The 15,688-nt window shown below is 41.9% G+C and overlaps 1 protein-coding gene across 2 annotated transcripts; it reads right to left on the minus strand.

Moving 5' to 3' along the window:
* Positions 1–875: 875 nt before the first annotated feature.
* Positions 876–10,909, minus strand: LOC115400388 (uncharacterized). Of its 2 annotated transcripts, XM_030108228.1 has the most exons (4): positions 10,882–10,909; positions 8,191–8,986; positions 8,099–8,113; positions 876–8,031 (listed from the first exon to the last, which is right to left on the minus strand). In XM_030108228.1, the coding sequence occupies exons 2-4, from the start codon at positions 8,353–8,355 to the stop codon at positions 1,387–1,389; spliced, it is 6,825 nt and encodes a 2,274-aa protein (XP_029964088.1). In that variant the 5' UTR covers positions 8,356–8,986; positions 10,882–10,909; the 3' UTR covers positions 876–1,386. The 2 variants fall into 2 exon arrangements, with proteins under 2 accessions (XP_029964088.1, XP_029964087.1); XM_030108227.1 differs by having other exon boundaries at positions 876–8,986.
* Between the last annotated feature and the right edge of the window lie 4,779 nt (positions 10,910–15,688).

Genomic DNA, 15,688 nt, shown 5'->3' on the forward strand with positions numbered 1-15,688 from the left:
GGAAACAGGAATCAGTCCTCCTCTTCATCAGCGCTGCAGAGTCCCGTCACTTTGATGAGGAGAGACTTGCAGCAGCAGCAGCTCTACAGTGAGGCCGTCAGCATGGAGGCTCCTCTGAGGTGAAGGTGGAGGGCAGAGGGAAACACTCCATCCTGCTGACAGAAGGTGGATGTTAGTGGGAGAACAAGACACATTCAGAGGTTCCATCTTCAACAATCCATGGAAATACCTTGAGACGCTGCAGTGAAGGCCCACGTCAGGACTGGAGCTGAAGTTTGTTCCTCTTGGTTCAGTCAGAGTGTCTGCAGACAACAAGGCAGGACGGACAGAGGACAGATGAGTGAGGATTCATGAGACATGTGGGAACAATCTCACTGCATGTTTCAATATTGGTGAAGTACCTGCAGCTCCGCTGAGAGGACACATGGGGACTGACTGGAGGACCTCTGGTCTGGACACGATGCAGCTGAGATGATCCCAGCAGTGTCCTCAGAGCATCAGGACGTCTTCTGCTCTCAATGCAGAATAAAGGCCAGCAGGCGCCGTCCCGTCTCACGTCTCTCTCATGTCCAGCACTGATGACTGCTTTATGGCTGATGGACATGCTGGGACTAAAGACACTGATGCTCTGCATGACCTGACAGGTGAATCTGACAGGCACTCTTGGAGACGGCTCAGACAGGTGACTCAGAGGACCCCACAGTGGACAGTCTGGAGGTTGTCCAGCTCCAGTCCTCAAAGGGGACTGAAGAAGGATTCAAACTACTGGGCAGGTGTTAGTTACACCACAGAGCATGTGACTGAATGAAGCTCTGACCCAGAAGAGTGTTGTGGCCTGTGCATTCACCAACCCTGACCCAGACCCACCCAGATGATGAATGCACAGGCCTACAGAGTTTTAGTCATTAAACATCAGATATATCTATAATCAATTAGGAAAGGAGGGATATCAAAGCAATAATCACTTTAACATGATTACAGGATTATTTTAGACATTTACAGATTAGTTTTACATGATGTCAATTAGAAAGTGGGGATCTCAATTCATTAATCAATTTTAAAAAAAATATTAAAGAACATTGTTGCCTCAATTATGGATGATCAAACATGACAGTGAAAAATCAGAAATCTGTTATTCACACTGAAGGAATTCAATTAAAGGATCACTTCAAGGAGAGCATGATGGCTTTCACATACCTTACCTCATTCATATGCTGTCAAACATGATTGAAACAATAAAAAAGGTTATGCATGATTCAGTTCTGTTAACAAAGGCCTTACCTCATCAGGCACCTACAGTCTTAATGGAAAACAATAAATGATTAGAACACTGATCAGGTTATTGAATGAAATGAAGAAAAAGGACATCCGAAGTCTTTCTCTGCTTCACACGTTGCTGAAAGTCAGGACACAGTAAACAGGATCATGGTAGCTGTGATACGTTCTCAGGACACCAGACTGGACACAGTGGTCGGGCCGTGAAATGAAAATCAGGTCCAGCAGTGTGTTCTTCTCTGTGGTGGAAGCAGTGATGAGTTGAGCATAACCTCTGGTCTGAAACAGCTCCAGAATGGGCTTCTTGGCTGTAGATGAAAGGTTTTCATTAAAGTCTCCACAGACAATGATGGGCTGACAGTCGAGAATCTCCAGAGAGTCCAGAAGGCTGCTGAGATTAGCCAGGAAAGAAGTCATGTCATAGTTAGGAGGTCTGTACACTGCTGCGATGATAGCACTCACTGGAGCATCAAGCTTCAAGGCCACAAACTCAAGGTCGGTGACATTCAGCAGATACTGCTTCTCTCGAGCTTGGATGTGGTTTCTCACATAGATGGCTACTCCTCCACCACCTCTGCTGGCAATCTGAGGGAAGTTGCTGTAGGACAGGTGTCTGTTACGTCTGAACAGGTTGTAGCCCGGTAACTGAAGACTGTCTGCAACAAAGGAGCCCTGCAAATGGGTTTCAGTGAGACACAAGATGTCAGCCAAACACATTTCATGGTGGCTCTTGATGTCATTGATGTGAGCCGGTAATCCCTCAGTGTTATGGTGGATGATGGTCAGGGTATCAGGTCTGCTCAGGGTTTCTCTCATCTGTAGAAGGGGCATCATCTCAGCTGGACTGGCTTGTCTCATGCTCTCCAGTGCTGCAGTGATCTGTTGACTGGCGTAGAACTTACTCTCATCCATGTCTACAATGTAGAGTCCACCGAGGGAGGTGACCCTGCTCACAGCAACATAAGCCATCCCAGGTTCAAAGATGTTCTTCAGTGACACCACAGCAGACTGCATACTCATTCCCTGGACCTTGTGGATGGTACATGCAAAAGCCAGCTTGATGGGGAACTGTCTGCGCACCACACCTTTCTGCTTCAGGTTGTCTTCCTCTCTCTGAATATAAACCACATCATCATTTTGTTCTGAAGACACATGGCTGTCCATTCGGAGACCCAGCTTAGTGACATGATCATTTTCTGAGATGCAGCGCACCAGAGTGCCAAAACTTCCATTGACAAGACCACTTTGTACATCAATGTTTCTGGTCAGCATGACTCGAACGCCCTCAGCAACCTGTAGAGAGTCTGGTAGCTCATTTCTGCCTCCTTTAACTGGTGTTTGTTTCCGTGTCATTCTGCCAGTCTGAGGATCTTTCTCGAAGTCATCTGCATCAACTGTGATTATGTTGTCAAACAGTTCAGCCAGCCTTGCAGAGTTGTGTGCATCCACCTGTTTGTTCGTAGCATAGATGTGCAGGACATCAGTTGGACAAAGAGCTGGTTCTGTTACAGTCTGATAAATCAAAGCTCTGTCAGCTTCAGACAACTCAGCAGACTTGTCTTTGACTCGGATCCTGTTCAGCATCTCTGCAAAAGCAACATCATCTTTCTGCCGCATGATCTCAGTCAGAGTGATCATCTGGAAGTGCTCGTGCCACAAGTCGATTTCAGAGGGGTCAAACACACACAGAGGAGTGGAATGCCTCACTGGAGGAAGTTGATAAAAATCTCCAACAGCAATGACAGAAACTCCTCCAAAAGGTCTCTGACTGCCTTTGATCTGCTTTAGTCGAGCATCAACGTAGACAAACAACGGCCTGGAAACCATGGACACCTCGTCAATGATCAGGATTTCAGCGTTGAGGAGCTCTGCTCTGACTTCATCCAGCTTGTTACCAAGACCTTGGATTGGAGGTTTGAGACTTCTGGGAAGCTTCAGCAGTGAATGGAGAGTTGAACCTGAAATGTTGAACGCTGCTGTTCCAGTGAAAGCCGTCAGCAGGACAGTAGGCTTACTGATGTCAACCTCGTCACAATGTCGTGGAACATTCCTCAGGATCTTCGATGCTTCTGAGTGAATACATTTGATGAGATGGGATTTACCTGTCCCAGCACCTCCATTAATGTAATAGAAGAACTGCTCTGGACGAAGGCCACAGACTCTGCGAATGCACCATTCTCTCACAGTGTAAAAGAAACCAGCCTGCTTTAGGTTGAGACTCTGATACATGTGTCTTAACACAGCTGGGTCGATCACAGGAGGCTCTCTGGTCACTCTGGCTTCACTGACTGCATCAACTTGACGGCTGTACTCAGGGACATTTTCCTGCTCAGGATCATCAGGATGTGGTTGTTCTGCATCATCATCGTAGTCCACTCTCACAACTTCAGACTGAGGAGCAAGGTTACACCACTCATCCATCACACCTTGATTCTCTTGAAACTCTTCAACAGCTTTCTCAATCTCTTCACTGTTTTTCTCATATTTTTCTCTGTTCTGTTTGACGATCACTTCCACCGACCGGCCGTGGTTCCAGCCTGGCAGCTGCACCCAGCCGGCTCTGTAAAAGCTCTGGTAGGTTGGAAAGCCTGGTCTCTTCAGTTCCTCATCTGATCTGTGTGGAAGGTACAGCTTCAGTAATCTGCCATGGAAGTTCTCAGGATCTCTTTCCTCTGAGCAGCGGTAATATCTGATCACAGCTGGCTTATCGTTCTTTCTCCTCTGTACAAAGCCCATGTCATTCAGCAGTGGAAACACATCTGTTCCTTTGTTCTCACGAACAAACCTGCAGGTGGCAGCAAAATCAGCCATGCACATTTCCTCAAACTCTGGTGTTTCTGGTCTGTTCTTATACTTATCAGCCAAAGATGTCATCCAGATGTTTGTACATTCATCAGTGGTGTTCTCAAGGAAAGACAGAGGGCGACTCATTCTCAGTGGGTTCTCATCTGTTGGTATGAAAACTACAGCTCGGGAACACTTCTTCATCTTCAGTCCACATGCTCTGGCAACACATTCTTGTGCGCTGATTTCTCGTTTCTTGGAGTAGGCCTGCATGACTGCTTTCATCTCCTCACTGTCATTCACGTTGCTGCTGTTGGAGTTATTGATCACTGTTTTCAGGTACTCTGAGAGTCCAGCTTCCTTCTTGGTGATGTACTTGGTCAGATAATGAATACAGCCATAAGCATTCAGGATGTAGGACACGTCAATGTTAGCATCCCAGGCTGTGAGTAGGTGTGGATTGTAGGCATTGATCCAGCAATCCTTTGGATCTCGCTTCAGCAGGACAGCACTGGATTTGTTCAGTTCATTCAGGTAAAACTCATATTCAGCCACGGTTAAATCACACTGAGCCAGAAGCTGATCTAAACTCATGGAAGCTGCTTCAGGTTCATTCAGGAGTCTGTTCAGAGGTCTCAGCTTAGTCTTTGCAGTTGCAGTATATTTACCACCATCAGGTCTCGTGATCACTACGTTTCTGCAGGGAGGTTTGGGAAACCCAAAACGGCACCCAGAGCCAACACTTTTGAAACATGTCTTGGTGTGTGTACGACTGTGTTTCTGGACTTCACTGACTTTCTTGTACAGGTCGGGTTGAGTGTGAGGGTCAGGGAGCTGAGCTGTGATGTATCTGGACACAAAATCACACACAGTCTGATCATCATCCTTTTCAAACACAGGGGCACCTTCAACCCAGAGCAGGCAGTGAATGTGAGGACTTCCTCTGTGCTGAAACTCCACTCGATAAAAGAAGTCCACAACTTTACCCAGTGGCTGAGCAGGCGAAAGCAGCAAATCTCTGAATAAGGCCTCCACTCGCTTATCAAACATGCGCATTGCTGTCACAGGATTACTTCTCAGGATGTCACATTTTTCTGACCAGTCAAGCTCTTCAAAATTCACCTCCTCACCTTGTTGTCTTTTGATTGCCTCAATCACTTCAGGCCATCGCATCTCAGCAGCTGAAAACGTGCAAAAGAAGGTGGGAGTGCCCAGCTGTCTTATCATGGCAAACAGTTCACTGGTTTTCTGGTGCCAGTAGGCCGGAGTACCACGTAATGCTCTCATGAAGCGAAAAGCCTCGCGGTTTCTCACTAGTTTCTCTACTTCATGTCTGTCTTGCAGCATCCCTGAGGTGATTTTTCGTCCATCTCTGGTCATGGGTTTGCCTTTTCTCAACTGGATGGTCATGCTGTTGGTAGCCAGGTGAACCTCAATCACAAACTGTGCAAAGAACAAATAGTTTGTGTCTCTGGCAAATCTGTCATCAATGGAGAAAAGTCTGGATTTGAAGTAACTGCTGGGTGATAGTTTGACACGTCTGCTCTCATCCAGGGTGTTTTGACCTGTAGGAAATTGTACAGGGAAAGCCATGGCCTCAAGTTTAGGGGTCTTAAAAAAGCCGACTGGACTGTTTCTCTCAGCAGGAGCAACAGAGTAGATTCCTTCACTGAAAGACATGATTTCCTCTGCTACATTAGGAGGTTGAAGACAAGATTCCAGAGCAAAGCCACCATTGGACATGTCACCTTCCTGCTGTTCTTCAGGTCTGTTCTCTGGTTCTTCACCATCACATGACAGAACATCTCCATCCTCACACAGAGCATCTTTCTCAAACCTGTCAATCTCCATCAAGTCTGCTTCATCAAACTCCTCCTCCATGCCATCATCATCTTCATCATCATCATCATCAGGCAGGGTGGGGTCACACAGCTCAGCTTCATCTCTGATAGTGATTTCAGAATACTGTGGGTGGATCTGTTTGAGTTTATGCAGGGCCTGCATCAGTTTAGACCAGGTGACAGTCTGGAAGAGCTGATGTCCTCGGTAACACAGGCGTCTCTTCAGTTTCACTCTCATGACCTGGGATTCACTTCTCAGTCTCGGTAAAGCTTCAACTGTTTCCTGGATCTCAGACGGGACACACACCACATTTCCACGGATTGCACTCTGTCTGCCTTTAGGAAGAGGAATGATCTTAGCAAAAGGGATGCACTTGCTGATCAGATGTCTCTCTAATATGTTCAAGTCTGACAGCTCTGATGGGATGTCAACAAGCTCCAGGTTATTGTGTACAGCCAGGGAGGGCATGGCTCCACGTCTCAGGTGATCATGGCAGGTGTGACAGATCCACTCTTTCTTCCTTTCATCAGGAACTTTGCACTGTTCTTCAATTCTGCAGCTGTCATTACAGTGATGAACAAACTTTCCAGTGAGACAAGCTGCCACCAAGTTGGGATTTTTCAAATACCTTGTTCTGGTACAAACTTTGACTTGATTAGGAAATGAAGCTTTATGACACACAGTACATACCAATGTTGGTCCAGCCTTGATCTGAGACCTGAAAATGGATATGGCCTGTCCAATCAAACTGTTGTCTTGTTGTTGAAGTTGTCGGTTAACATGACGGTATTTACGTCTTATATTTAAGGCACATCTCATTCTATGCATTGTTCTAAATGCCAGATTGTTTTGATACCGGTGTTGCATTATCCTTCTCATGAGCAGCCTGTGTTTACTTCTGAATGCTTGGTCCTGGAAATAACGTGTCATATAAGATTTCTGCCGTTGTCTGAAGACCTCAGAGTTTCTGTATTTTGACGTGATGTATTGTCTCTGTTTCTGCTGGAATACAGGGTTACTTTTGTATTGGTCTCTGATGTATTGTCTCTGTTTCTGCTGGAATACAGGATTACTTTTGTATTGGTCTCTGATGTACTGTCTTTTCTTTTGTTGGATTACATCACTGTTTCGGTATAAATTTCTTACCAAATCTCTGTGTTTTTGTCTGACAGCAGGATTGTTTCTGTAGGACTTTTTAACTTGACTTCTCTTTCTCTCTTTCTGTGTTTCATTTGCATAAATTCTTCTGGAATAACACTTTTTACTTTCTCTGTATGTTTGGTTTGAAGCATACTTCTCTCTTCGTTTCCTGTTTTGATCTTTACTGATGGAATTCTTTCCTGAAGCCAACCTTCTCTGAATCTTTCTTCTTTTGTCTTTGTTAAATTTTGACAGTTTATCAGAGGTTTCTTTCACCACAGCTGGTCTTTCAGTTTCTGGTTGGACTGAAGGGACATCAACTTGTTGATTCAGGGACACTGACACTTGGCTTGAGCTGCTTTCTAAACAAACCTCAGTGTTCGTTGTGTTCAGACTGTGTGAGTGTGATTCATCAACAACAACAGGTGTCTGTACAGAGTGTGAAGCAGCAGGTTGTGGACTTACAGGTCTGATGCTGACAAACGTCAGAGGTTTGAACTCATACTGGGTTGTGGATGAGGCGCCATGCTCTCTGTAGCAGCGCAGGAGTCGATTCACCATGTCCTGGAGATGTTTGAACGTCACCATCACACCTGTTCCAGGCTCTTTCTTTGAACCATCGTCTTTTCTGGAGTGAGGATCAAAGAAGCCATATCTGCCACTGGGAGTCCTGAACACTGCAATACACAACCTGGCCATGATCAACAGAGCATACTGCACGTCATCAGTCAAACAGTTCAGCCTGGAAGACAGGGAAAGGTAGGTATCCATACATCCAGATGGTGGGTTTCCAAAGCTGCCATTGTAAGGAAGCATGGAGAGATCAGCTGTGAGAGTAGAGCTGCGAGAAGGAACGAGGTTAGGGAGCTGATCAGAGGCCAAATGTCCAGTACCATCAGTGTGGATGTTCGGGGTGTTAATAACCTGTTGATATAAAATGTTCCCTTTGTCCAGAACCAGGTCCAGGTCTGCTTTTGAGATCGTCTCGTTCTCATGGAGGAAAGCCAGAAATGTCAGAGAGTTACATGTACACTGTTTGTTTCCATTGTCACCATACCTGGCAGAGCTCTGGCTGCGGGAAGCACACAGTCGAATCTCAGAAGGCAGTTCTGTTATCACATTACCTTCATCACATGGGGCCATCATCACCTCACTGCTCATATCTTTCACTTCTTCAGGATTCAGCACCACAGCCGCCATGTTCTCACAGAGATCAGCAGAACCTTCTGCTGACTGAGGAGTTGCACCATGGGATCCAGTCTGCTGCTGGAACCGACGTTTCTGAGCTTCAGATCTCTTGTTAGAGCGAGGCATTTTCACAGGCAAACCTAAAGTATAATGAAGTGAAGCAGATGTAGAGAGACACTCCAAACAACGTTACCAGATTCACAACAGGAAACACTCAACAACTGACTGACAACGCTGAGGCGTCAACACACAAACAGGAATCACAGTATTGCTTTTCAGTATTTCTCAAATGAATGCGCAGGTGGGATTTCCTGCAGGTTTATCCCAATCATTCGTTGGAGGACCACCAGGTCTCTCGGGTGGGACTCAAAAAATTGAACGAGTCCCCAAATTTCACAACGGCCCCAATAAATTGAGTTGTCGACGGAGGCGTGTTCCCAATAAATTGAGTAGGTCGACACACAAGCTTGACTGGAAAAAATTTATGAGTCAAGTAACTTTTGACCAAAAATAAAATAAAAAAATCAGACAGAGTGGGACAGAGGAGAGGGACAGAGGAGAGGGATAGCTAGACAGAGGTCCAGACAGAGGAGGAGACTGACAGGAAAGACAGAGGTTGAGACAGAGCAGGAGAATGACAGGAAAGACAGAGATTGGTTTTAGACAGAAGGGGACAGAGGAGAGGGACAGAGGAGATGGACAGCAAGACAGAAAGAAGAGATCTTTAGTGAAGATGGGTAGGAGATGATCCAGGTACCTGCAGGACAGAAAGAAAGAAATGAGTGACTGTTTAAGGAAACAGCAGAACCAGCAGACAAAATGATTAGAACAATCTGTCACTGAAGGCAAAACTATGAAAACAGCCGGTCCGTGCTTGGCCTGCTAGCTGCATGTTGGGGTTCGTTTTGTTTTTTATGTTTTTTTCTGTCTACCTGCTGCCGCTCTGTCGCTGCTCTCTGGATTTTTTAAGCTGTCTTTCAGGACAGCAGCATGAGAGGAGGACAAAAGATGGTTGGTTTGTTTTGATTAACACCCTGAGGGTGTGTGTTGCATGTGTGCCTGTGTGGTACCTGCATGTGGCTCCTCTGAGTGTGTGTGAGTGTGTGCACGTTTGTATGCGGTATATACTGTAAATACTGTATATCTTGTGGGTGGGAGGGATGGGTTTATTTTGTAATGTTTTAATTTTTTTTCTTCTTTCTTTCCTTCCCATCATGGAACCAATAAGTTTTATCTTATCTTTTGAAATGCTGTTGCTTTTATGATATGAAAGGTGCTTTATCAGTAAAGACTGAACATAACTTCAAGTCTCTGTTGGGCTGGGGATCTTATAACAGGGTAAAAAACTGTTGTTTCACTTGTTTTTCCCCAAACATGTTTCAAGATTCAGTAACAGGACGAGTAGCTTGAAATAAGAATCATACAAAAGGAATTCTTTCAAAATACAACAACTGACTTCAAGCATGACCAACATCATAAAAGAGAAACCAGACAACTTTCCTCACAACTCATCATATGATGACATGTTCAGTGTTGACAATGGGATTGAAATATTTAGGAGGTTCCGGAATTATTTCATCTTATATTTCTGATTTTTGGTTTTCACACAAAAAATATATATTTCATTTACAGTTTTCTGTCAGAAACCCTCCTGGAGACATTGTAAGAACATCCAGACTTATTAAAAGAACAGAGTAGCTTTATGAACCAGGCATTTATTAAAAACCTTCCTTTACTGTTTTAAGAGAAACTTTTCTATGAAGTAAACATCACTAAAACCTTGGAAGAAGCTTCAGTAATAAGAACAATAGAGACAGATTACTGCTCATAATTAGATTTCACACACACTGGATCTCAGCCAAAATGCTGAACAGTGATTTAAAAAAGATTTATATTGTTAAGTAAACAAATAATTCCTCAAAATCTTACTTAAAATAAAAAAATACAGATACAGTTTTTGTGTCTTATTGTTAAACAAAATAAGAGGTCACCAAATCCTGTTTTAACTGCGCGAATAGAGAAAAAAGAACATTTCTTTAAAAAAAAAAACAGAATCAATTGTTTATAGTTTACTATTTAGTTAAGTTTTTTTTTTTTAATCTAAAAATCTGTTTTATTAAAAAAAGTATGTCAACTCTTGGATACTTGTCTGACAAATTTCTACATTTAAAAATCTTATTTCAATATTTCTTCTCCAATAAAATATATTTCCTACACAGACATATTTTGATTAGTTGAAGTAATTTCAGTCACATAAACTCTATTTCTATCTCATACGTGGGCTTAATTTTTGTTGCAGTACAGAAAGAGGATGAAATGTGTTCAGTGGTTCAATAGAAGACAATACTTTCTTGATCCCAGAGAGAAACTGTTTGTCTTCCTGGTCCACACCAGTGTTCTGTGGCCCTGTTCCTGCAGAGCCTCTATCCAGCAGCTTCCAGCTCAGTCTCTGCTTCAACACACCTGAGTCTAATGACTGTGTCCTCAGCAGCTCCCAGCAGAGCCACTAACAGCCTGTTACTGCAGCAGGTGTGTTGAAGCAGGCTGGACTCCACTGAGCCACACAGAGCAGAAACTGAAAATATGCTTCTATTTGAATAAAAATACCTGAAGCTCTATGAAACAGTCATGTGTGTGAAGTTTGACACTCACCAGTCCAACAGTAGAGGAAGGCAGTTCTCTGTGTGAAGAGAGACATGAATTAAACCTCTGGTCAGCAGGAAACTGATGAAGAAAACTGCTGAGTCATGCTACATGCTCCTTTAAAACTTACTGTTGACAGCTTATACCAACAACAGCAGTTGAGGGGAAAAGCTCACAATGAAGCAAAGCATTACAGACAGCAATGAACACTTTAACACACCTGAAACATGAATTAACACCACTAAGCTGGCTTCATGTTAGCCACCTAGCTTCTGCTAGCAGCGCCTGCTAGCTAGAGCGTTAGCCGTCATCAGCATCATCAAACACACTTTTAGAGACAATGTAACTCTCATTCATTCGACCCAAGAGAGACTCCAGAGACTGGAGAGGTTCTCTGAAGCCAGTGGAAGCAAGACACACGCTGTTTATGAAGTTAAAACCGAGTTTCGACAGAGTTTTTCAGAGGAGCTGCGGACTTACCTCTCAGCTGCAGCAGCGGAGTGACAGGCTGACGGAGCGCGGTGCGTTCAGGGACGCTCCGAGAACAGAGCGTCAACAGAGAAGTTCAATTTCTGAGCTTTTTTCAATCAAATAAAGTTTTTCTGGTCCAAAAAAATATCGTGAAGATACGGAACCTGGATATACTTCATTAAAACAATAATAATACAAAAAATGTTCAGCTTGCATCTACAAAATATACAGTTTTTATTTTCCACTAAGAAAATGGATGAATGTATGCTGTGCATTACTTTTTCTTTCTGACAAAGCAAATGAGGAACACACACACACATCTCAGAGACAGACTGAGACACAGACAGACTAAGAGAGAGAGAGAGAGAGAGAGAGAGAGAGAGAGAGAGGTGTTGTGCTTGGAGTAGTCTGAGTGTTGATTTGATATTTCTACATATTAATACTGACTGTTTTTCCACTGTCTGGGTTCATAGTGTAAAGTTAACAGGTGTTTCATTCATCACTTGTAGCTTAAAGGGAGCACAGTCACTTTTCTCATACTTTCATGGAGGAGTCATGGAGCGCTCACTGTCTCTGACCATGAGACAAGGGTCCAGGGTGGAGGCTGAGCCCCGGTCCTCTGTGGACAGGTGCTCCTGGACATAGGAGCTCAGATGGGACATATTAATGTTATGAGCTGCTTTCAGTGAAACCACTGGGCTGTAAACACCACGCGTTGCTCTGCAGACAGGCCTTCATGTTTCTGAGCAACCCGGATCACACTCTGGAGGAATCTGGATAGACAGTCTGTCTGTCAGCTCTGGACTTATGGCTTTGATTGTGGACACGTGGGACATAAATGTCAACAACGTCTGAACAGAGAGCGTCCTGCATTGGCTCCATGGGCCGCGGCGCGTGAACGTTTAAAGCAGTAGAGCGCTCCGTCCTGATGAGCCGGCAGCAGAGACATCCTCAGCGGCAGCAGGTCACCAGGACAGAGCGCTCCGCTGTCACAAAAGCTGCAATACAAATTTTGACATATCCATGAAAGACTGAAACCATAAAAAAGTTGATAGAATAAGTAAAAAGCTTAAATAGTGTGGTTTTTAAACATAGTTTAAATAATCTGTAAACACTGACACACACGAACACACATCACACACACACACAGACTGACACATATCAGAGACAGACTGACATACCACAGACAGACCGACTCACACACCACACAAAGAGAGAGACTGACACACACACACACACACACACACACACACACACACACACACACACACACACACACGCATATACAGATTGACACACACACACACACACACCACACAGAGACTGACAGGCAGACAGACACACACACACATACAGACTGACAGACACATACAGACACACACATACATCACAGAGACACATACACACCACACACAGAGACAGACTGACATACACTTATATTCACACACATGTTCACACACACTCAGACACATACTGACACACACACATACACACACGCGTGCACGCGCACACACACACACACACACACACACATACAGATCTTCAAGAAAAGATGAACAAAGCATTAATATGCATAAAAAGTTAAATGTCTTAAAAGTGGAATTGTGAAAGTTAAGATATTGTTAAAAATCCAGAAAAAAACATTCAAATTACTGAAATGAAGAAGACAATGGCATGAAGAAGTGTAAAATTAAAAAAAAGAAAAAAACTGAAAAAGTTGGAAGTCTTAAAAGTTTAAATGAAAAAGTAAAAAAATGTCAAAATACACTGAAAAATTAACATGTAAAGGTAAAAATCTGAAAAAACTTGAAGCAAGCATTAAAATCAATTAAAAAGTTGAATGCTTCATGATAATAAAGTAAAACTTAAAATACCTTTGAAAATCTTGAAAACATGAAAAGTTTTTTGTAGAAGCTGAAAACATGAAACACTTGAACTTATTATAAGAAGTTGAAAAGAGTAAAATCATGGAAAAACACTCGAAAATAAGCAAAAACAGATATGAGAAAGTTGAAAAGAATTCAACGAAATTGAAAAACATTGGAAAAGTTTTAAAAAGGTTAAAAAAGTAAAAAAGAAAAGGTAAAAAAAGTTGAAAAAACTCAAAAATGAGGTAAAATACTGCTGAAAAAGTTGAAAAAAGGAAAAAAATCAGAAAAAGCTGAAAAGACTTGAAAAACTTTTAAAAAGGTGAAAAACCTGGAAAACATTGAAAAACGCTGAAAAATGTTGAAAAAGGTTGAAAACGCTGCAAAAAGTTGAAAAAGGTTGAAAACACTGCAAAAAGTTAAAAATAGTTGAAGATTTTTCAAAACGCTGCAAAAAGTTGAAAACAGTTGAATAAGGTTGAACAATGTTGAAAACACTGCAAAAAGTTGAAAAAAGTTCAAATGTTGACAAACTTTGAAAAGACTGTGAAAAAGTTGAAAAAAGTTGAAAAAGTTTGAAGACACTGAAAAAAGTTGAAAAAGGTTAAAAAAAGCTGAAAAAGTTTGAAAACACTGCAAAAAGTTGAAAAAGGTTGAAAAAAGTTTGAAAACACTGCAAAAAGTTGAAAAAAAGTTGAAAAAGGTTGAAAAAGTTTGAAGACACTGAAAAAAGTTGAAAAAGGTTAAAAAAAGCTGAAAAAGTTTGAAAACACTGCAAAAAGTTGAAAAAGGTTGAAAAAAGTTTGAAAACACTGCAAAAAGTTGAAAAAAAGTTGAAAAAGGTTGAAAAAGTTTGAAAACGCTGCAAAAAGTTGAAAACAGTTGAATGAGGTTGAACAATGTTGAAAACACTGCAAAAGGTTAAAAAAATTGAAAAAGGTTGAAAAAGATTGAAAACACTGCAAAAACTGGAAAAAGTTGAAAAAAGTCGAAAAAGTTTGAAAACGCTGCAAAGAATTGACAAAAAGTTGAAAAAGGTTGAAAAATTTTGAAAACACTACAAAAAAAAGAAAAATATTGACAAGGCTGAAAAAGGTTGAAAAATGTTGATAAAGGTTGAAAACACTGCAAAAAGTTAAAAAAGTTGAAAAAGGTTGAAAAATGTTGATAAAGGTTGAAAACACTGCAAAAAGTTAATAAAGGTTGAAAAAGGTTGAAAAAGGTTCAAAACACTGTAAAAAGTTGAAAAAGGTTGATAAAGTTTGAAACACTACAAAAAGTTGAAAATGTAGATAAAGGTTGAAAACACTGCAAAAAGTTGAAAAATGTTGATAAAGGTTGAAAACACTGCAAAAAGTTAATAAAGGTTGATAAAGGTTGAAAACACTGCAAAAAGTTGAAAAAGGTTGAAAAAGTTTGAAAATGTTTGAAGACACTGCAAAAAGTAGAAAAATGTTGAAAAAGGTTTAAAAAGTTTGAAAACACTGCAAAAAGTTGAAAATGGTTGAAAAAGGTAGAAGAAGCAGGAGAGTCAGTGTCAGAGTAACAGAGGATCAATAGAGCTCCAGTCTTAATGGAAAAATCCAGACTAATCAAGCAGCAGTCAGCACAACAGGTGTGTCTGTTGCAATGGAGACCAGCTGCAGAGCAGCCATGACAGTGAATCAGCACTTTTTAATGCAGTGCGCATGGTTGAAGAAATGGCTTTTCTCGGTGACCGAGATTCGAAATTGAAAAAGATTTTCAAACAGCCAGATTCAGAAGCCTTTCATGAATTTAATGGTGCAGGAATCATGTCTGTAGGATCTTCCATTCAGCCACACCGAGGGTGCGAACATGAGTGAAGTTTTGGATTCAGGCATCTCCAAAATGCATTGGAGCGGATGGGAGAAAATCCTGCACTCTCCTCAAACAAATGACTCTGGAGAGAGAACCGTTTGAGATAGAGACAATGTGACTCAATTGTACGGGTCACAAGAAAAATTCCTACGTTTTGAGGGGTTATTGTGGAGATTGAGCCAGAAATGTGGCCATACGGACGAGAAAAGAATTTTTTTTTTGGTTAAAATTCAGAGCCTCCCGCACTCTAACTGCCACTCTCCCACTCTAGCCTCTCCAATACACACCCATTGTAAACTCCAAAAAAAGCTGGAATTCTCTCTGTACTTGAAGGCTCACAGTTTAAATTTTGTAAAAGATCTTGAAATGATATTACGTTCCTGAATAAAGGACAAAAATGCCTACGTTTTAAAAGTAAAATGACTTGTCCACGTGAAAGTATGACAAAGTTATAATGGTTCAAAGTTGAAGGAGTTGACGGGTCAGTTGAAGGGTTTTCCCATCCACTTCAATGTTAAAAATAATTTAAAAAGTTGAAATATTTCAAAAAGTTCAAGAAAGTTGAAAAAGTTTAAAAAGGTTGAAGAAAGGGTTTAAAAAGTTGAATATTTTATAAGTTGAATGGTTAAAATCGGTTA

The sequence above is a fragment of the Salarias fasciatus genome, chromosome 14, assembly GCF_902148845.1.
Source record: "Salarias fasciatus chromosome 14, fSalaFa1.1, whole genome shotgun sequence".
In the NCBI taxonomy this organism is placed as follows: domain Eukaryota; kingdom Metazoa; phylum Chordata; class Actinopteri; order Blenniiformes; family Blenniidae; genus Salarias; species Salarias fasciatus.